The sequence below is a fragment of the Helianthus annuus genome, chromosome 4 (assembly GCF_002127325.2).
Source record: "Helianthus annuus cultivar XRQ/B chromosome 4, HanXRQr2.0-SUNRISE, whole genome shotgun sequence".
In the NCBI taxonomy this organism is placed as follows: Eukaryota; Viridiplantae; Streptophyta; class Magnoliopsida; order Asterales; family Asteraceae; genus Helianthus; species Helianthus annuus.
This window is the reverse complement of record NC_035436.2, coordinates 62,765,907-62,789,003: the sequence shown is the minus strand read 5'-3', so window position 1 is coordinate 62,789,003 and position 23,097 is coordinate 62,765,907. Positions and strand designations below refer to the sequence as shown.

The following is a 23,097-nucleotide window of genomic DNA, read 5'->3' as shown; positions in this document are numbered from 1 at the left end:
TGTTTTTAGAATTAAAAGAAAAATTCAAAAATACTGTTTTGCAATATACTGAAATAGGTGAATGCTCAAAGCAAAAACCTGTTAAGAAGATTGTTGAACAAAAACAAATTGTTAAAAAGTCGTAAAATGTTCAAAACAAAAATAAAAGCTCATCAGATCAATCATCCAATCGCAATCAAAAATCACAAAAATTGAATAACGAAAACTCAAATATTGTTGGTAATAAGTGGTGCAGGTTTGACCATAGTGCTCAAAAGTCAAATCCAACAATCAAGAAGAGGAAAGAGTATCACCAAGCCAAACAGTGCTTTGATCTGAGTGTTTGGTATGAAAATGGTGATTGGTACGATAATAGAGTGTGTTACAATTGCGGCTATCAAGGACACATTGCTGTTAACTGCCAGAGACAGAGATTTGAGACGAGGAGATGCTATAATTGTCAAATCAAAGGACACATTGCCAGGGATTGCCCAATGAGATCAAGTGAAAGATTGAGGGTTAATTCTCAGAAAGTGGCAAAGAAGTCAGTCAAAGTCAAAGAAAAGCCCAAGGAACTGAGAGTTTCAGACCAGAATGTCAAAGAACAGAAGGTCCAAGAACCTAAAGTTCAAGAAAAGAAAGTGAAGCTTTCACAAGGGCAGAAAGACAAACTGCGAAAGAAGAGGAAGAAGGCTAGAGAATATCTGGAGAAGATTTTGTCCTCGGGTTCACCGGACAGATCGAATAAGAGTGCTGATGAATCGCTTCACTCAACTGCAAAGTCAAGTAAACCGAATTCGTCAGATGCAAATCTGAGGACAAAAGAGGAGATAAAGAAGAAGGTAACATTTGGTGGCAATGAATCTGTTTCTTCGGAAACAAAGGAGCCACATGTCGGCGATGAATCTGGCTCATCAAAGTCAGACAAGCCACATTCAGGCAATGATTCTGGTTCGTTAAAGCCAGAAGAGCCAGTTGTTGAGGTAAAATCTAAGAATTCAGGTTTAACAATGGATGATGCAAACTTTCCACCATTGTTGAACAAGAATTCAAAATCACCCAAGGACAATCAGGCTTGGGTGAAACTTTTCAAATAGAAAAACCTGACTTGCCGGAGTTCCCAGGTTGGTAAGCGTGGAACATGAATCGGCACTTTTCTTGAGAAATTTCAAACTGGTGATTTTTCGTCTTTCAAAAGATAAATCAGGGACATTAAGTTGTACTTGATTCATCTTTCCTACAAATGATAATTTGAAAAACAAAGTGATGAAACCCCGAGTTTATGAAATGTCACACAAAACTAATTTTCCGGAAAAACCATTTTGATTAAAACAAACTTAAGTGTTTTGAAATCATAATGGGAAAATAGTTTGTTGTGAGGGGGAGTTCTGATTGTTTACGCCAAGTGGATGGACAATTGAAGTGATTCTCATCAAGTTGTCAAGTTTGTACAGTTTGTTTCAAATTTTCCCAGAAAATCAAAATTGAAACATATTTTGATTTTAAGGGGAGAAAATTTTTAAAAAAAATTAGAAAATTTGAAAATGTAAAAAAACATTAAAAATTTAAAAATGAGTTTTGTTGTGAAAAAGAGGAAATGATTGTAAATCAGTGGACCATCACAGCACGCTAAAGAAATGTAATGTCAAATGTAATAAACGGTCTCACTGATGATGTGACGATAGGTTTTTGTACATTTAGTAGATTTATTCGGGATATAAACCTAAAATTTCAAACTTGTGAAATTCGTGGGGAACACTACTTGGATATATAGGTAACCCCTGAAATCTCGTTTGAAAGGTCTCGTATTCTGATATACTAGGTATTTATACTCTATGATGTCTGGGGTATTATTCCGGGACTTCTGCTGAACGGTAGTTCTGACCTAGTCCTTGGCTAATACTTTCCGCATAATGCTTGAAACATAGCATAAAGCCCTCAGCTGATTAGACAATAAAATTGATAATCATCTGTTGTAGCTGAAAAGATCCTCTAAAGGGGACACACTGCTAAGTCGAAGCTGATATCTCTCTGCTGAACGGAAGTTCTGACCTGAGATCCCTCAGTTCTCGCATTTAACCCCTAATTTATGTACAGATATCATTGTAGTATTCTTGCCTGTAAGACTGAATATTGGGATTCTGGATACGGGAGTATATTCAAGAGGTGGGACACATGAATCGAACTAAGTTCATAAAACACTTAAATAGTATCCTGAATAGATTGAAAATTGTATGAAAATTTAAGAGGACAACTATATCATCAATCAACGTGAAGCGTTTAAAACTTAAAACGATTAGAAGCTTAACGGTGCTTGTGATGTGTCTCAAAAACTGATATGATCCTCTTGCACAAACTCACAAAAATATGTTTGTACATATTTCATTTCTGCATTTAATTTCTGCTATTGCATTTATGTTTCATAGTATGAAAAATCCAAAAAGATTTTCGACAACTGATGGTGAAAAGCTGATATTCAAAATCTCAAAGGCTAAACATGGTGAACAGACAGGTTGGTTAAATGGTTTGAAATGTTTAAGATGATTCATTATTTGAATCAGATTTTGGAATGTTTCAAAGTTGATAAGTTTTTAAATGTAAATAATTCTCAAATGTTTAGTTGATTCATTAAGTTGAATCACAACTTTATTGGTTTGTAATAGAGATGTTGAGATATGCAGGTTTCTGAATTTGTTGATACGGAAAGCCAGGCGACGATCCTAAAAGCACGGAAGCTTGACGAAAGGGGGAGCCTGAAGAAAAGAAGTCTGATCGATAGGAAGAGCAACGGAAGCTTGAAAACAGATCCACGGGGATTCTGTTCAAGAAAGAGAAAGACAAGTCGCTACGAGTTTCACTACGAATTGACTGCGGCAATATCCAAGGGGGAGATTGTTAGTGCACGAATGTCTATCGCCTTCGTCAATCCGAGCCTTAGCGAGATAACGAAGAAATCAAGTCTTTATAAATGTCATATCTAGTTAAAAGGCAAGGTGGCAAACTTGTAATTAATGAGAAATCTCATTAAAATGCCTTGACCTATAAATAGGAGTTTATGTCATGAGTTAGAAAGCTTTTAGAAGACTTTTCTCCATTTTAGAGATCTTGGTGATTCAAGTTTAGAGAGAGAAAGTCTAGAGAGAGAAAGTAGTTGTAATCGTGAATCTTGTACCGGATTTGTCATATCTTTCAATAAATCACGATTAGTAGTACGTTGTTGTGTGTTCGGTCACGCACGTTCACGGATTCCGCACGTGAAACGTACGTTACGCAATCGAATGACGTAAAAACCGGTCCTACATTTAATAGAAATAAAAAGTAAAAAGAGTGTTAGGCAGCTCTTTGACACGATTTTTAGCTAGGAGCAAAGTCATATTTTTATTTTTACTTGGGGAAAAATTAATTTTTTTCCCGAGGGTAAAATCCTAATTTTTAGCTAGGGGAAAAACCATAATTTTATTTTGCATTGGGGGCAAAAACGTAAGTTTGAATTGAGGGTGATATTGTAATTTTGAACCGAGGGGAAATTCGTAAATTTTAGCTGGGGGCGAAAGCATAAATTTATTTTGAACTGGGGGCAAATACGTAATTTTAAACTGTGGGCAAAACCGTAATGTTAAAGTAGGTATAAAATAATAAACTGGTGTAAATTCGTAATTTTAAGTCGGGGGAAAAAGAAAATTTTATTTTGAATTGGGGCGAAAACGTAATTTTGGCTGAGGGTAAAAGCGTAATTTTTTTTCCGAGGACGAAATCGTATTTTTTAGCTCGGGCAAAAGGGTAATTGTATTTTGAAGTTGAGACAAAACCGTACTTTTTAACTAGGGGCAAAAACGTAATTTTAAAGTGGATATAAAATAATAAACTGGGTGGTCTAATAGGTATTGCTTGCCGCTCATTTGAACCATTGGGAGAAAAACACTATTGTAGGGCAAAAACGTAATTTTAAAGTGTGTATAAAATAATAAACTGGTTGGTCCAATGAGAGAGAGGCGACCGCCCATTTAAACCGATAGCAGCAAAAAAAAAAAAAAAAAAAAATTAAAGCTAGCAGCCATTTTGGCCAATCATTTGGTTTCCCTATTACCGCCGACAGATTCCAACTTGTGTTTGTATATGTTGGAAATTCCGTTCTATAAGGATATAGAGTTCTCAAGGATATATATTAAACCTGCAGCATGAAAAATAAAAATTAAGAAATAAAATTTAGTGGATGCCATTTGTCATTCGTTGACTGGTCAACCGCCACCTTCAACCAATCTGAGAGGATTAGCTCACGTTAGCACCAAGATTCTATTAATGAAAACTAGCGGTAAGACCCTTGTGTAAACACGGGTCGTTTCTTAGAAAACCATGCATAGCCCATATTGACAGAGAGTAAAAAAAATAATTAGTGCAGACTTATAAAAGAGATATACACTAATGGCCAATAGGTTTATTCAACAGCAATTCCATTATGTTGATAGCAAACTACTGTTGTTTATTAACTGTTAAAATTTTAGTTGCTTTCCAACAGACTTTCCTAAAAAATGTTATCCATTATCTCCAACAGAGCTTACCAGATAGATAGCGTAAAGTGAAACCACTGTTTTCAAAACCATCTGAGATCGAAGACAATTCTTGCAATAAGAATGAGAAATATATGGTACTTGTAATTTAAATTCAAATAAAGTTAAAACTAATTTTTGCAAATAAAGTTGACCAATTCCATTGATGATTGCTTAAAGTGAAACCACTGTTTTCAAAAAGTCTGTTTGACCAAAGTCAAACCACTGTTGGCAAACTATAATTCTTAGTGGTTCAAAATCTGTTTGACTTTTGGTCAACATCTGTTTAACTGTTGGTCAACATCTGTTTGATTTTTGGTCAACAACTGTTTGACTTTTGGTAAACATCTGTTAGACTTTTGGTCGACATCTCATTTAGAATTCAACAGAGAGTAAAAAAATAATTAGTGCAGACTTATAAAATTAATATGCACTAATGGTCAATAGGTTTATTCAACATCAATTCCTTTATGTTGATAGCAAACCACTGTTGTCTATTAACTGTTAAAAACTTCTGTTGCTTTCCAACAGACTTTACTAAGAACTGTCATCGATTATCTCCAAGAGAGCATGCCAGATGATTAAATAGATAGTAACTATCAGATGTTAGTCGACCCATGTTAAAAAGGTTTGTCAACAGAAATTACAAAGGTTAGTAAACAGATATTAAGAGAATAATGTTATTAACAACATGTGTTCTCAGGATAAGCTTAATGCAGAGCAAGTATCAGATGCTTTCAAAAAGTTGTATTGCTTTCCAACAAATATTTCCTAACAACAGTTCCTCCATTATACCCAACAGACGTTGCCAGGTTGACAGATGTTTAGTATCATCATAAATTTTGTAAAACTTCCTTGTAAACCACATTAGTAATGGTTGTACAGACTCGTTTCTCTTTATCACAAATCAAAATTTTCAATCCCTTCCTACTTTTTACTCTAGATACAACAACATAGAGCTGGCCATGACTAAACACTGGACGTGGAAGATATAAACCAACACGCTCCAATGATTGTCCTTGACTTTTATTTATTGTCATAGCAAAACACAGTGAAAGTGGGAATTGTCTTCGAGAAATCTTCACTGGTATTCTTTTATCTGAAGGTGTCATCTTTAGTCTTGAAATCAAAGTATGATGACTTATATTAGTCCCTGTGATAATTTTTGCTTCAATCACAACTTTTCCGAGCTTCGTGATTTGTAAACGTGTACCATTATACAATCCATTTGCGTGATCAATGTTTCTGAGTAACATCACCAGAGCACCAACTTTCAGTACTAATTTATGATTAGGTAAACGAGATAAACGAAGATTGTTTAACACATCAGGAGGAAACAACGCCATATTAAGCTCTGATTCTTCCTCCGATTGGCATAAACTATCTGAACTAAAATAAACCTTTTCTTCACCAGGCAGACTCTCTAACAACTCTTTATTTATTGAATCCACTACTTCATTAGTTGGAGCAAGAATCGCTCTTTGTTGGAAATACATTAAATCCCACAAAAACTTATTCATGTCCGGATATATATATGAAATGAGAGAAGAAATAAGATTGACTTGGTCATGAATAAGTAAATCATCTGGTATTTCAATATCAATCTCACCATCATTTTCTTCACCAAGAAGACCATCACCAAGCTTTAAAATCCATTCTCCAAATTCCTTTATTTCTTTCAAATCTGCTTCCTGACAACCAACTCTTAATCTCATATTCTCAGTTAGCTTTAGTACTTTACAGTGCCGCCATATATAAGAAGAATTCAAAGAAGCATTGACTATCATTGTTCTGGTACCTTTAGGGATGACCGGAAGAATTTGTCTAAAATCACCACCAAATAGAATGACCTTTCCCCCAAACGGCTTCGATTGCATGTTCGGTTGACTGGAACGTGATATGTCTCTCATTGTTCTATCAAGAGCCTCGAAACAATGCTTGTGAGTCATAGGTGCTTCATCCCAAATAATCAATTTTGCTCTTTTAATTAAATCACCTAACTCAGTATTAGGCTCTATCGAACATATTGAATTCTCGTTAATGTTGATTGGAAATACAAACCTTGAATGAGCAGTTCTACCACCATCCAGCAAAAGTGAAGCAATTCCACTGGATGCAACATTCAATACAACTTCACCTTTTGATCGTAATGCAGCTGAGAATGTCTTCCAAAGAAATGTCTTTCCAGTTCCACCATAACCATATACAAAAAACACACCTCCATCACCTTTTTCAATCGCTTCCATAATAATTTTATATATCTTTTCCTGTTCGGCAGTTAAACACTTTACATAACGATCATGTTCCCTTTGAAAAGCTAGTCTATCATACGATAATTCTTTCATTATCAATCGATTGTTCGAAGATGAAACATAATTGTCCGGAACACTTGGCATATCATCAAAATTTCTCACTGTACTTCCATTGGTAAGAAGCAACTTTTCAATTTCAGATAGACAGATATTTTCAAGTTCTTCCTATTGAAGATCCAAATCTAAAACAAATGTTGAAAAAAGTATTAGTTTTTCCCAATAACAGAACTATTGCATAATTTTAATGTAATTGGATATAACTTTAATAAAATAATAACATTACCTGCAATACCGGTTATCTTTCGTTGCTGATACAGAATGTCTTCACATAACAGGGACTTCGTTTCTGACCAAAAAACACCAGGACGAGATATCGAATTTGATAGCAACAACATTATAAAAAAGGTCCTCAAGAAATCTCCGGTTGACCATGTGCTAGCTTCTTTGACAGCATTAACATATTCTTTATCATCATCCAACAGCCCCCGTGCAAAACATACATCTTTAAATGTTTGAAAAACTTGCCCATCAACTGTTTTTATATCTTCAAAACTGGCTGGTCCCTTAATATGATTCAGTAAAATCCTTAGGTAATAACAATTACCAAGTGATGGTGGACATAATGAACCCTCCCAATTGATCCATACGGATGCTTTCTTCGATTCCATTTGCGATTTTTAGCATTCCATACATAATATCCAGGAAACTGAACATACCTCAATGTCCTGGCAAATTCATCGACTTTATTACAATTCATCCACTCTGTAAACATTGTCATTTTCACAGTTGGATCAATAACAATATCACACAAATTATCATGATCGTTATACACAATACTCTGACTATCTTCACAATGAAAAGGTAATACTTCAACAGCTGGATATCTATAATGTATATCATACATGAATATTCTCCAAGCAGCTTCACAAGCAGAGATATATCTACAATCAAGGTATGCTTTTATCTCATCTACAGCTACATTCTGTTCCGTATTATTCTTGGTGCTATTGGCTTGAAAAACAGAAGCAGTCACTCTATCAGGCCCCTTATTAATATATTTAAACAAATATTTGATAGAACCTGACTGGTTGCACCATTTAACGTTAATGTGGCACTGATACTTTCTGAGCAGGAGAGCATTGTAAGGAACTACAAATCTATTATCAAGTCTCACACCATTCTTTACTACCGTATTACTTGTTTGACGGCGACGATAGACAGGATATCCTTCAGAATCAACACAAGTCTCATCTACATATTTTTTGGGAAACTTTTTAGAACATTTTTGCTGAACCATACCTGGATAAAGTGGGTTGTCTGTACCACATGGTCCATGAATCATAAATTGCTTGACAAGCTCATATAATTCAAGATCTCTTTCTTTATCTGGTATCTCAGTAGTAATAACACGATCAATATCAGAAGCATTTGGAAATTTGCTTTCAGCACCCAAGAACAAACATATGTGAGCATGTGGGAGTCCACGCTTCTGAAATTCCACTGTATACATAACTGAAATTTTTGAACAGTGGGCTGTTAAATAAATATAATTAGATGTTCAAAGTAAAAAATATAACTAAAGGGTACATGCTTGCATATCACCAAAGAATTTTTGTTTCTTGAAATCTTTTATAAGATGATCCAATTTACACTTGAATATTCTAGAGATAATATCCGGTCTGTCTTCAGCATTAAGAGCTTTATCGTGCAAACACCTGTAAATCTCAGGCTAGTTTGGATTACAAGTCACCGTTATGAATAAATCGGGATATCCAACAGACTTGCAAATTGCCATAGCATCCAAGTACTTTTGCATCATATATCTAGAACCACCAGTAAATGATGAAGGTAAAAGTATAGGTTTACCACAACTTGAGGCATTATTCTCTTCACTTTCAACAGTAGCATTCAAATTCTTAAGATTTTGCACTCTAAGTTTAGGTTTTTGTGTCCTTATATAATTCAACCTGGCAGATTCTATCATCGTGTATCCATCAACCAAAAACTGCTGAAATAGTTTTTTCGCATTAACTAACAATGAAAACTGATTCTGTCTATCTTGAATTTTGTAACAAAAGAATTATCTAATTGTAAGATTGGTTCTAAGTACCTCATCATCAATCGCAATCCCTCTATGTTTAATACCAACTCTATAACCGTCTTCAGCATATGGGAAAATAAGTGGATATTGCAAAGCAAGGTAAGAGGGATGAAGCTCATTAATTCTTTGAAGACCACCAGACTTCTTTCTAACAACAATGTCCCGTTTATCAAATGCTCCATCAAAATCACCATGTATTAAAGCAGCAATTTCTGATGCTGTTGGCAAATTGTGAACTCTTCTATCCTTATCTCTTGTTCCAATAAGCTTCAAGCTTACATCTTGAAACTCATTTTCTTGAAAACAATCTCTTACCATTCTGAAGGATTGGACAAGAGGATTGCAAGAATCCAACATATCTTTAAGACCCTCTATGGTTGTACTATCAAGCTGGTTGTTTCTTGTAGTTTTGCATTCTATCTGAGAACTGCCATAAATATAAAATGTTAAAATTTACATTCATTTCAAATGATAATGAATGTCAATATACTGAAAAGAAAAATATATATTCTTAAATGCCACAATTATCATAAACAAATTACCTTACTGCTTTTTGACAATTTACAACTTCGTTTGTGAATCATATATGTAAAGCTGGGAGAATTTAGGTTCTTCCCCATCGTCCGGAAGTAGACTACCCATTCGATGATAATTCTGACCTTGTAGTCTAAATACATAAGGACCTTTACCTCTCTGATAATGTGACAACCCGAACTTTCAAGGTCAGTATCTCTTTGTCGGGTAACCCTGTTTCTTGTTATCCTTCTTACGTATTCCTTTCGACGATAGTAATCGGTAAACACTCGTAATGGTAATTGGTCGTTAAACACCGTATACGTTTAAGTAAATATGCATACGCATGCGGCTGGACTTGAACCTTGTGTCGCGCATAGGATCGGGCCAAGCTCTCTTGTTCGTTTGTTGGTTGTCTGGCAGCCCAAGTAGTTCGAATAGGTGGGCCGCGATGAATGGGCTTAGTGATCCGATTAGCATGAGCAGTTAACCAATTATTAATAAGACCAATCTATTAGATTTAAGCCCATTTCGGCACTTGAATGGCCCAACCGAATCATGTTGCTTTAACTGCATGCATTAGGGGCGGATATCATTTAACCCTAAACAAAAAAAAAAGAAACCCTATCTCTTCCAATTTTGCGTGCGGCAGGAGACCCCATCCCCCTTCATCGAGGAATCAGTTGGTTAGTATCCATGTTTACGTAAACTTTTAATGCATAGTTATTGATCTTGCTCATGTGTTGATGTGTTATTGTGAGGGTTATGAGAGGGCCGATTAATAAGCTATTTGTGTGGTTATATATGATAGGGAATGATGAATTAGTGGTGATAATTAATGGAATGATGTATCGTTGCACATGTAGATTGATTGTCAGTGTATGGTTATATATGTATGGTTGTCAGTGTGCTTGAAATATTGATGTAGATTGATTTTTGAAGGATGAATTCTTTTGATGACTAAACTATTAATGATGTAATCCATGGGAGGGTACTCAATGATGATCTAGGGAGATCACTTGCACATGTTTGATAGTGGGGTATAAATGATTGTTTATTATTATTGATAAATGAATATTGGTGATCATATGAAACTCTAGGAAGTTGACATATCAGTGGTTATTTTGGTCCAATACAATTAAAGGCACATGGCCATGTGGGATCTAATCAAGTAATGTAGATTATAAGTTGTCAGTAAGCATAGCATGAATACTTATTAATGTGACGAATGGATATGCTAGTAAATGGATGTGCATGGGTTAGGTTTGTATAACAAAGGAAATTGTGGACAAAAATTAATGATAACTGACATGATGATTGTGGTATGTGAGAAGGTGATTGGACCGAATATGTATATGGTCCTTCTCTTTTTCTGCTTGATTATGTAAGATGAAAAGAATGAAGGGTTTGGCTGATCACACACTAAACAATCGGCCCCACACTCTCTTTATTTGAAACCTTTTTGTCGTCCACACATAATTGGGAGATGTTTGTTATATGATTTAAAGAGTGGATATTGTATGATCGGATAAACACCTTGCACACTCACAAAAGACTACACAGTTACCAATTGGTCACACATGTTGGGCTAAAGGTTTTGTAAGGGGCTTATAACTTAAATGGGTCGCACACAACATTCTTGTCGCACACTTAGAAGAAGGAATTAACAAACATTGGGCCGCACACTCCCTTTTTGTGCATACAGATTGTTACTTAGGCCACAGTGGCCTTGGGTGTAGACTAATAACTCATTTGGGATGTACATGAAGATTAGTCGTACAATCCTACAGACTGACTTGTTAGTTACATTACACCTTAGAATTGCACACTTTCGGTTATGTCACGTAACTGTACGACTGGACTGCATGACACCAATATTGGGCCACTGAATGATTGGGCTGCATACTATGGGCTAATTATATGACTGATCCATTTAATGAAGCAAGTATTTGTATGCTATAATGTTGTGTGTTGTTTGCTAGAAGTACATACACGAATACATGCATATTTGAATAACGAATCTGATTAGACGTGGTAATTATAATAGGACGTGATTGATCAAAGTGTTTTTTTTAACCAGCAAACTATCTGCCGAGCAAACCGAGGTGAGTTCACTACATTCGAGCATGCGTCCCAGTGGTTGGGGACAGTCAGTGGGTATCCCATGGGGGGGATAAGTCCTTGGGTAAAAACGGGTATATTGGTTAATATTCTCACCTATCATCTTTTGTAAGTCCCTCATCGGGTATTAGTTAGTAGCGCTACTTAGGTTTGGCACCCTCACCCCGTGCCTGTAGAGGACGGAGGTGAACTAATGACCCAGTCTGGCCCAGTACTAGATAGGAGTACGTGGGAAGGGCAGTCGTGTATTTCAGGAGCCGTCATTGTTCGGAATTGAGATATTAACAATATTACTTGCATTGGTTATTGAACTGTTTTGCATACAACTGGTAACAAACGTTTTCTAAAACTGTGAACTCGCCAGCTTTGTCTGATACACTTGTTACATGCTCGCAGGTCGTTAGGTACTTGGGAACAGGAACTTGCTGGCTGGAGGGCGTGAGTGGTCATGGTTGCATTGATGGGTTTATTTATCAAACATTTAATTACTATGGTTGTTTGGAAAGTATTTACAGTATGTTACGTTAACGCTTCCGCTGAACTTGATGGTTTTTGAATTACTTATGTTGGATTTTATTACTATTAAAGGATGAAACTTTATTTTAAACTTATGGATTCAATGTAATTGGTGGCTCATTACTAGTGGTCACATGCCTAACAGGGATAATCCCTAAGTGGTAATTTGAGGGTGTGACAGTTTGGTATCAGAGCCACTGGTTATAGTGAACTTGGTTTTAAAACGTTTTTCTAAAACCAGACTATAACCGAACAGTTCAGAAAACAAGAATACGACCATGACACTCAGCTCCAGGCAGCAAGGTTTGTCTCTTGTTTACTATTGCATAGCATATTTAGTACATACTCATGATTAGTATCACACTCAAACGCACACTTGACATTACAATATGAATTTCTATGCTATCGGTCTATGCTACGTGTTTTAAGAGTAGGACTCTTCTTGAACTTACATGCTCTATGTTGTGATGTCATTGGTCGTGTTGCTTGAATTTGGGGAAACCTTTTAACACGAGTTGGGAGGAACTGAGATAAACATGCAAATTGGGTTATTATTATGGGTGCACACATAATAACAACATGGGGTGCATGTGAGTCCCAGTAAATCTCGACTAGTGTGAAAAAAGAATTCCGCGTTGTTAGTCAATTTTGTACTAGAACCTCGAAAACTGTGAATACCATAGCAACACTTGACATCTACTTGAACTTGCATGTTAATTCGTCCTTTTTTCCCATATTTATAGAATCATGAACGGACGTGGTAGAGGCCGTCGTGGTGGACGTGGTGGAGGCCGCAGTGGTGGACGTGGCCAAATCAATATGACACAAGCTGAGTTAGCGGATTTAATCAACGCCCAGGTGGCTGCAGCCTTGGCAGCTTATCAGGCTGGTCAGCCGGCGCCACAAAATCCGCCTCACCCACCTGTTTGCACATTCAAAACCTTTATGGATTGTAAGCCGCAGACCTTCAGTGGGACTGAAGGGGCTGTAGGACTCCTGCGTTGGTTCAAAAAAAAAAAAAAAAAAAAAAACGGAGTCCGTATTCGCGATGTGTAACTGTCCGGTTGGGGACAGAGTGAAATTCGCTGCGGGCACGCTCGAAGATGGTGCCCTGACCTGGTGGAATGCCCAGGTTTAGCTGTTAGGCATCGAGGCGGCGAACGCCACTACGTGGGACGACTTTAAAGAATTGATGAGGGAGGAATATTGTCCTCGTGATGAAATACAGAAATTAGAAGATGAGTATTATGATCTGAAAATGGTGGGATCCGAGATTGAAGCATACGTGAAGCGGTCGTATGAGTTGGCTGACTTGTGTCCGAATTTGTCTCGACCTATGCCTCGAAGAATTGAGTTGTTTATCAAGGGATTACCTCCACGGGTGAAGGGTTTGGTTACTGCGGCAAACCTTAATAACTTAACTCAGATTGTCCGTTTGGCTCACAGGTTCGTTGATCAAGAGGTGGAGAGCAATTCACTACCACCACGTATTTCTAGTACTGCTACAGCCGCTACTACCTCCACTGCACCTGCTACTGATAGCAAGCGTAAGTGGAACGATATGGACAAGGGGTCCAACTCTGCACAGCCTCAGAAGATGACAGATACTGGCAGCAACCGCAGTTTCAGCCAGTCATCATCAGTGAATCAAAACCAGAGTAACAAGTCAGGGTAGGGATCTTATGCGGGGAAGCTACCTTTGTGCAACAAGTGTAACTATCATCACAAGGGACAGTGTACTCGGGTTTGTCATCGGTGTAACCGATCAGGTCACATGGCTAGGGATTGTAGGGCTACACTTCCAGCTCAGCAGCAGCCATCACAACAGTTGGGTAGACAACAGACTCAGCAGAACCAGTGTACTCAAAAAGGGTGTTACCAGTGTGGGGCCGAGGGGCACTTCAAGCGAGACTGCCCTCAGCTGAAGCAGAACGCAGGGGGTAACGACGGGAATAACAGTGCTGGAAACAATGGGAATAATGTTGCGCGTGGGCGCGGGTTTGTGTTAGGAGCTGGGGAAGCGCGGAATGATGGCAACGTAGTGACCGGTACGTTTTCAGTAAATGGTATAATTGCTTCTATTTTATTTGACTCTGGTGCCGATTGGAGTTATGTATCTTTGGGATTTAGTCATCAGCTAGGATCGAGTCCTACACCACTTGTAACCAAGCACATAGTTGAGATAGCCGATGGTAAAACTATTGAAGCTTCACACGTTCTTGTTGGGTGAAAACTCGACCTCATGGGTCAAGTGTTTGACATTGACCTACTCCCTATTACTCTTGGAAGTTTCGATGTGGTTATTGGTATGGACTGGTTGTCCAAGCATCAGGCGGAAATCCTCTGCAAAGAGAAAATCGTGCGTGTTCCTCTCCCTAGTGGGGAATCTTTATCGGTTCAGGGCCATCGTAGTGGTGCCACAGTTAGCATTATTTCAGCAATGAAGGCTCAGAAGTGTCTGCGTAAGGGTTATCCTGCTATGTTAGCCCTCGTTACTGATTCGCAGCCTGATGAGAGAAAGATCGGGGGTTTTCCAGTAGTTCGTGAGTTTCCTGATGTGTTTCCTGAAGAACTCCCTGGTCTACCTCCACACCGTCAGGTAGAATTTCAGATCGACCTTGTGCAAGGAGCAGCCCCGATTGCTCGTGCTCCTTATCGTCTTGATCCAGGGGAATTGCAGGAGTTGTCAAATCAGCTCCAAGAGCTGTTGGATAGGGGTTTTATCCGACCGAGCTCTTCGCCTTGGGGAGCCCCTGTGTTATTTGTGAAGAAGAAGGATGGATCCTTTCGGATGTGTATAGATTATCGCGAACTCAATAAGGTGACGGTCAAAAACCGTTATCCTTTGCCTCGTATCGACGATCTGTTTGACCAGCTGCAAGGGTCAAGTTTCTATTCAAAAATCGACTTAAGGTCGGGTTATCATCAGGTACGGGTTAGAGAGGAGGATGTTCCCAGAACAGCTTTTTGGACGCGGTATGGCCACTATGAGTTTTTAGTTATGCCGTTTGGGTTGACCAACGCACCAGCGGTCTTCATGGATCTCATGAACCGTGTGTGCAAACCGTATCTTGACGAATTCGTTATTGTTTTCATCGACGACATCTTGATTTACTCCAAGAGCCAGGGGACCACGAGCGGTATTTACGTCTTATCTTGGAACTCCTGAGGAAGGAGCAGCTAAGTGTGATTTCTGGATTCAGGAAGTGCACTTTCTTGGGCATATTATCAACGAGATGGGTATACATGTGGATCCTGCGAAGATCGATGCCATTAGGAATTGGGCGGCACCAAAGAATCCTTCGGAGGTGCGACAATTCCTGGGTCTTGCAGGGTATTATCGTCGGTTTATTCAGGATTTCTCGAAGATTGCTCAACCTCTTACCTCCTTGACACAGAAGAACGTTGTTTACTCTTGGGGAACGAAACAGGAGGACGCCTTTCAGCTGTTGAAGCAGAAATTATGCAGTGCACCGATCCGATCTTTACCAGAGGGTACCGAGGATTTTGTGGTTTACTGTGATGCTTCGATTCAGGGCCTCGGTTGCGTGTTGATGCAACGCGAGAAGGTGATAGCTTATGCTTCTCGTCAGCTGAAGGTACACGAGAAGAACTATACAACTCATGACTTGGAGTCAGGGGCTGTAGTTTTCACGTTGAAGATCTGGAGGCATTATCTGTACGGTACCAAATGCACCATCTACACCGATCACAGAAGCCTTCAGCATATCTTCGACCAGAAAGAATTGAATATGCGGCAGCGGCGTTGGCTAGAGCTTTTGAACGACTATGAGTGTGCCATCAAGTATCATCCCGGGAAGGCTAATGTTGTGGCTGATGCACTTAGCCGAAAGGAGACGAAGCCTAAGCGTGTTCGTGCTCTACAGCTTACTATTCACTCTGGTTTACCAGCTCAGATTCGTTCCGCTCAGACTGAAGCCTTGAAGGAAGAGAACATCGAGGCCGAGTACTTGTGGGGTATGGAAAAACGACTAGAGAAGAGGTCTGATGGCATTTATTACTTTATGGAGCGGGTATGGGTTCCTTTGTATGGTAAACTTCGAGAACTTGTGATGGATGAAGCGCACAAGTCTCGGTTCACAGCTTCATATGAGCACCGCTTATCACCCACAGACAGATGGCCAGAGTGAGCGCACTATTCAGACACTTGAAGACATGTTACGGGCGTGTGTGATTGATTTTGGCAAGGGATGGGAGAAACACTTGCCGTTGATAGAGTTCTCCTACAACAACAGTTACCACACTAGCATTCAGGCAGCTCCGTTCGAAGCGTTGTACGGGCGGAAATGCCGTTCTCCTCTCTGTTGGGCTGAAGTGGGTGACAGCCAGATCACAGGTCTTGAACTCGTGCTTGAGACTTCGGAAAAGATTGCTCAAATCAGGAATCGTATGGCAGCGGCGCGTGATCGTCAGAAAAGCTAAGCTGACAAGCGTAGAAAGCCTTTGGAGTTCGAAGTTAATGATCGGGTTATGTTGAAAGTTTCACCGTGGAAGGGGGTTGTACGCTTTGGGAAACGCGGCAAGCTTAATCCGCGTTACGTTGGGCTGTTTAAAATCTTGGAGCGGATCGGTAAAGTCGCTTACAGGCTCGAGTTACCTGCCGAGTTGAGTAATGTTCACGATGTCTTCCACGTCTCTCAGTTGAAGAAGTGTCTGTCCGATGAGACACTGGTTGTGCCATTTCAAGAGCTGAAGATCGACGACAAGTTGCAGTTTGTCGAAGAACCTATTGAGATTATGGATCGGGAGGTCAAAGTGCGTAAACATAGCCGTATTCCGATTGTTAGAGTTCGTTGGAACTCAAGACGTGGACCGGAGTTCACATGGGAGCGTAAGGATCAAATGAAGCTCAAGTATCCACACCTTTTTCCTAAAGACAAATCTAAATCTGGTAAAACAGATGAATTTCGGGACGAAATTCCTCTTCAAGTTGGGGATGATGTCACACCTGAGCAAAATCCGCAGCAATCCTGATTAGCACTTCACTCTTCTGTGTTTACCTATCAAATTTCGGGACGAAATTTCTTTCAAGTTGGGGATGATGTGACAACCCGAACTTTCAAGGTCAGTATCTCTTTGTCGGGTAACCCTGTTTCTTGTTATCCTTCTTACGTATTCCTTTCGACGATAGTAATCGGTAAACACTCGTAATGGTAATTGGTCGTTAAACACCGTATACGTTTAAGTAAATATGCATACGCATGCGGCTGGACTTGAACCTTGTGTCGCGCATAGGATCGGGCCAAGCTCTCTTGTTCGTTTGTTGGTTGTCTGGCAGCCCAAGTAGTTCGAATAGGTGGGCCGCGATGAATGGGCTTAGTGATCCGATTAGCATGAGCAGTTAACCAATTATTAATAAGACCAATCTATTAGATTTAAGCCCATTTCGGCACTTGAATGGCCCAACCGAATCATGTTGCTTTAACTGCATGCATTAGGGGCGGATATCATTTAACCCTAAACAAAAAAAAAAAAAGAAACCCTATCTCTTCCAATTTTGCGTGCGGCAGGAGACCCCATCCCCCTTCATCGAGGAATCAGTTGGTTAGTATCCATGTTTACGTAAACTTTTAATGCATAGTTATTGATCTTGCTCATGTGTTGATGTGTTATTGTGAGGGTTATGAGAGGGCCGATTAATAAGCTATTTGTGTGGTTATATATGATAGGGAATGATGAATTAGTGGTGATAATTAATGGAATGATGTATCGTTGCACATGTAGATTGATTGTCAGTGTATGGTTATATATGTATGGTTGTCAGTGTGCTTGAAATATTGATGTAGATTGATTTTTGAAGGATGAATTCTTTTGATGACTAAACTATTAATCATGTAATCCATGGGAGGGTACTCAATGATGATCTAGGGAGATCACTTGCACATGTTTGATAGTGGGGTATAAATGATTGTTTATTATTATTGATAAATGAATATTGGTGATCATATGAAACTCTAGGAAGTTGACATATCAGTGGTTATTTTGGTCCAATACAATTAAAGGCACATGGCCATGTGGGATCTAATCAAGTAATGTAGATTATAAGTTGTCAGTAAGCATAGCATGAATACTTATTAATGTGACGAATGGATATGCTAGTAAATGGATGTGCATGGGTTAGGTTTGTATAACAAAGGAAATTGTGGACAAAAATTAATGATAACTGACATGATGATTGTGGTATGTGAGAAGGTGATTGGACCGAATATGTATATGGTCCTTCTCTTTTTCTGCTTGATTATGTAAGATGAAAAGAATGAAGGGTTTGGCTGATCACACACTAAACAATCGGCCCCACACTCTCTTTATTTGAAACCTTTTTGTCGTCCACACATAATTGGGAGATGTTTGTTATATGATTTAAAGAGTGGATATTGTATGATCGGATAAACACCTTGCACACTCACAAAAGACTACACAGTTACCAATTGGTCACACATGTTGGGCTAAAGGTTTTGTAAGGGGCTTATAACTTAAATGGGTCGCACACAACATTCTTGTCGCACACTTAGAAGAAGGAATTAACAAACATTGGGCCGCACACTCCCTTTTTGTGCATACAGATTGTTACTTAGGCCACAGTGGCCTTGGGTGTAGACTAATAACTCATTTGGGATGTACATGAAGATTAGTCGTACAATCCTACAGACTGACTTGTTAGTTACATTACACCTTAGAATTGCACACTTTCGGTTATGTCACGTAACTGTACGACTGGACTGCATGACACCAATATTGGGCCACTGAATGATTGGGCTGCATACTATGGGCTAATTATATGACTGATCCATTTAATGAAGCAAGTATTTGTATGCTATAATGTTGTGTGTTGTTTGCTAGAAGTACATACACGAATACATGCATATTTGAATAACGAATCTGATTAGACGTGGTAATTATAATAGGACGTGATTGATCAAAGTGTTTTTTTTAACCAGCAAACTATCTGCCGAGCAAACCGAGGTGAGTTCACTACATTCGAGCATGCGTCCCAGTGGTTGGGGACAGTCAGTGGGTATCCCATGGGGGGGATAAGTCCTTGGGTAAAAACGGGTATATTGGTTAATATTCTCACCTATCATCTTTTGTAAGTCCCTCATCGGGTATTAGTTAGTAGCGCTACTTAGGTTTGGCACCCTCACCCCGTGCCTGTAGAGGACGGAGGTGAACTAATGACCCAGTCTGGCCCAGTACTAGATAGGAGTACGTGGGAAGGGCAGTCGTGTATTTCAGGAGCCGTCATTGTTCGGAATTGAGATATTAACAATATTACTTGCATTGGTTATTGAACTGTTTTGCATACAACTGGTAACAAACGTTTTCTAAAACTGTGAACTCGCCAGCTTTGTCTGATACACTTGTTACATGCTCGCAGGTCGTTAGGTACTTGGGAACAGGAACTTGCTGGCTGGAGGGCGTGAGTGGTCATGGTTGCATTGATGGGTTTATTTATCAAACATTTAATTACTATGGTTGTTTGGAAAGTATTTACAGTATGTTACGTTAACGCTTCCGCTGAACTTGATGGTTTTTGAATTACTTATGTTGGATTTTATTACTATTAAAGGATGAAACTTTATTTTAAACTTATGGATTCAATGTAATTGGTGGCTCATTACTAGTGGTCACATGCCTAACAGGGATAATCCCTAAGTGGTAATTTGAGGGTGTGACAGATAACTTTTGTCAACCTTCCCACCAAGAGAGGTGAAGGAAAACATCATGTTATATGCTCGAATATTATCCATGAAATTACGAGACTGTGAGGTATGACTTTTATATAAATGACGTAGTAATGGAGGAGGTGTAGGCGGTCGTGGTAGCTCAACATATCCATTTGAACAACAAAGAGAATAGGATGTTTTGTTACGTTTTTGATTTCCCCTAAGCATTTTATCTTCCCATTACATTGCATCACATTTACAACACACGAATATGGCATCTCCATGATCAATATAATCTATAGACTTAGTAAATTTATAAGTCAACATAAGTTTTCTACATATTGAAAAGTTAACAGGAATTTACATTCGTATCTTATACCTTTAGAAATTCCATGAATCTTCTTAACCACAGAATCGGGTAACATCTCATCACTCATTTGTAATTCAATTTTAGATATTCCACCTATATTGAAGCTTGTAAAATAAGATAAATATAACAATTCATAAAACTTAAGATTAAACAAATCTTTTGTTTTATAAAACTTAAAATATACAATTTGTAATATCTGATAACGGAGTCCTCTCAACAAAATTGGATATTTGCTTGGTACTTCCAAAAGGAGTGTGATGGACATTCCTTCTTTCGACATTGTTGGTTGAACCTTGTAAAATAGAACATATGTAAGGATTCCAAAAACATAACATATACATACATATTTCTTTTAAATTTTGTTTGCAAAACTATAATACATACCACTTGAAGTATTTGAAAATGGAATCCTTTCAACAGAAGCAGATGTTGATGCAGGATGACAACCTCTGTTGTTTCTCTTTTGTTGAAGTACATACTTCCTTTTTTCTCTTTCTTCAGCACACATTTGACGTTGAATTGCTTGAAGGTCAACTTCATGCTTACTTGAAATTGTGTTATTTGTATCCATATTTTAAAATACTTGAATGGAAAGACTGTTGACAACTCGAGAAAATAACTTTGAAAGTATTGTGAAAATTATTTGAAATTACCAAAAAATATCTGCAGTAAGTATACCTTTTACTTGTGTAGATGAGTGAAACAAATTACTACTAATATTTGGAGTAGCATAAACAGGAAGATGATACACATTTCTTCTCTCAACATTGGTGGTTGAAACTTGTAAAATAGAACATATGTAAGGATTCCAAAAACATAACATATACATACATATTTATTTTAAATTTTGTTTGTAAAACTATAACACATACCACTTGAAGTATTTGAAAATGGAATCCTTTCAACAGAATCAGATGTTGATGCAGGATGACAACCTCTGTTGTTTCTCTTTTGTTGAAGAACATACTTCCTTTTTTCTCTTTCTTCAGCACACATTTGACGTTGAATTGCTTGAAGGTCAACTTCATACTTACTTGAAATTGTGTTATCTGTATCCATATTTTAAAATACTTGAATGGAAAAGATTGTTGACAACTCGAGAAAAGAACTTTGAAAGTATTGTGAAAATTATTTGAAATTACCAAAAAATATCTGCAGTAAGTATACCTCTTACTTCAGAAGATGAGTGAAACAAATTACTGCTAATATTTGGAGTAGCATAAGCAGGAAAATGATACACATTCCTTCTCTCAACATTGGTTTTTGAAACTTGTAAAATACGAAACATGTGTAAGGATTCCCAAAAGATAACATATAAATATATATTTCTTGTAAAATTTTGTTTACAAACCTACAAGACATACCACTTGGAGTGTTTAATAATGGAATCCTTTTAACAGAATCGGATGTCGATGTGCGATGAAAAGCACTCTTGTTTCCCTTTTGTTGCAGAACACGCTTGCTTTTTTTCCTTGCTTCGGCACAGACTTGACTTTGACTTGGTTGAAAGAACAGTTCATACTTACTTGAAATTCTATTATCTGTAGCCATAATTTCAAATATCCGAATGAAGAAGATTGTTGAGTACTCAAGAAAAAGATTTTCAAAGTATTTTGAAAATGGTTTGAATTATTTGAAAATGATTTGACTTATTTGAAAAAGAAAGCTATATTATTAGGGGGTAAAATGTAAGTTCCTTATCTCAATGGCGGTAAAATGTAATTTATTATCCCAATGGCGGTTTACCTTTTTACATAGAGGCAGATAGAAACATACTTTACCTTTTTAACGACTCTCCAAATCCCCTTTACAAAATTGTTTGTCTGATCTCATAAAAAGTGCTTCAAGTTTTAATCACCGATGTCCATTTGAAATATTGAATCACTCCACTTGAATTCTTCTTACTTTTGACATCATCAACAAGTTCGATCAAGGTATAATAATATTTATTAAAATTTGTATATATATTAGTTTCATATGCACATGATTAACAACTGTTATGAAGACTGTTCTCAATGTATTGCATGTTTTAGATGATATATCAATTTAATTTTACAAGCTTTTTTATTTTTTATAATGTTTATGATTTGAAGTTTTGTTCGATATGGTGTTACATTTGGATTCTTGAAAGCAATCGATAAAGTATATTTTGTTGTTTTTCTTACTTGATATTAAAGAATATGATTAAATGACAAATATTTTATTTATTGACTTGCATCCAAAAAAAGTTATTGAGAGTGGTACTCGATTCTACAGTTTTTAGAAGAATCTTTATTTATTGTTATACTCTAGATAAAACGATAAATATTAAATGCGTTATCTGAATGACATAGATATGTTTAACATTGTTGGTTCACATTTGTTATCACATTCTTTTTAAATAATGAAGTATCTCATAAAATACATTGTCCCATTTTTTCTTTGATTTTTAACCAGAAACATAATATCTTGGAAGATGTCTTTTTATAAATATCTGGATTCTCTTAATTCCAAAATCTTGGTAAGATTATTACATTAAAACCATTTTCTACAGTTTTATTGTTAACAATTAATTCACATATAACATTTGTCCATACTTAAATACTTGAACTCAACAGATAATACCACAAAACTTTGCAAATAATCATTTACTCAAAGAAGTTCCTGGTAACGTTGGCGTCATAGAGTGTGTAAACGGTATGAGATGGGATTTCGATTTTCAAAGCACAACGGAACTTTTGCTCTAAAAGAAGGATGGTCCTCAGTTGTCTCTGACCTTTCATTGAAAGAAGGATGTCTGTTGGTATTTAAAAAAACTGCACCATATACATACCTGCTGATACCTTTTGAAAAAGTTCATCATTATCCAACAAAACTTCTAATGATTTCTATGTTCACATCAATATCGTTTGAGAGGAAGTTTGGATGTATGGATTCATTCTCCCATAGTTTTACTGATGTTTGTAAAGACGTG

General features: G+C 37.6%; 1 protein-coding gene across 1 annotated transcript; it reads right to left on the bottom strand.

Annotated features, from left to right (window-relative positions):
* Window positions 1-5,359: 5,359 nt before the first annotated feature.
* Window positions 5,360-21,203, bottom strand: LOC110933497. Its single transcript, XM_022176716.1, has 12 exons — window positions 21,017-21,203; window positions 20,798-20,924; window positions 20,529-20,689; window positions 20,329-20,436; window positions 20,154-20,237; window positions 20,019-20,070; window positions 8,949-9,366; window positions 8,620-8,846; window positions 8,426-8,553; window positions 7,443-8,371; window positions 7,117-7,401; window positions 5,360-7,003 (listed from the first exon to the last, which is right to left on the bottom strand). The coding sequence occupies exons 1-12, from the start codon at window positions 21,201-21,203 to the stop codon at window positions 5,360-5,362; spliced, it is 4,350 nt and encodes a 1,449-aa protein (XP_022032408.1).
* Between the last annotated feature and the right edge of the window lie 1,894 nt (window positions 21,204-23,097).

Coding starts and splice junctions, on each gene's coding strand:
- LOC110933497 (XM_022176716.1), bottom strand. CDS start 21,203: ATGGATACAGATAACACAATTTCAAGTAAGTATGAAGTTGACCTTCAA. Junction 20,238..20,328: donor GTTATCAGATATTACAAATT/GTATATTTTAAG, acceptor GCTTCAATATAG/GTGGAATATCTAAAATTGAA. Junction 9,367..20,018: donor TGTTGTAAATGTGATGCAAT/GTAATGGGAAGA, acceptor TATTTATGGCAG/TTCTCAGATAGAATGCAAAA.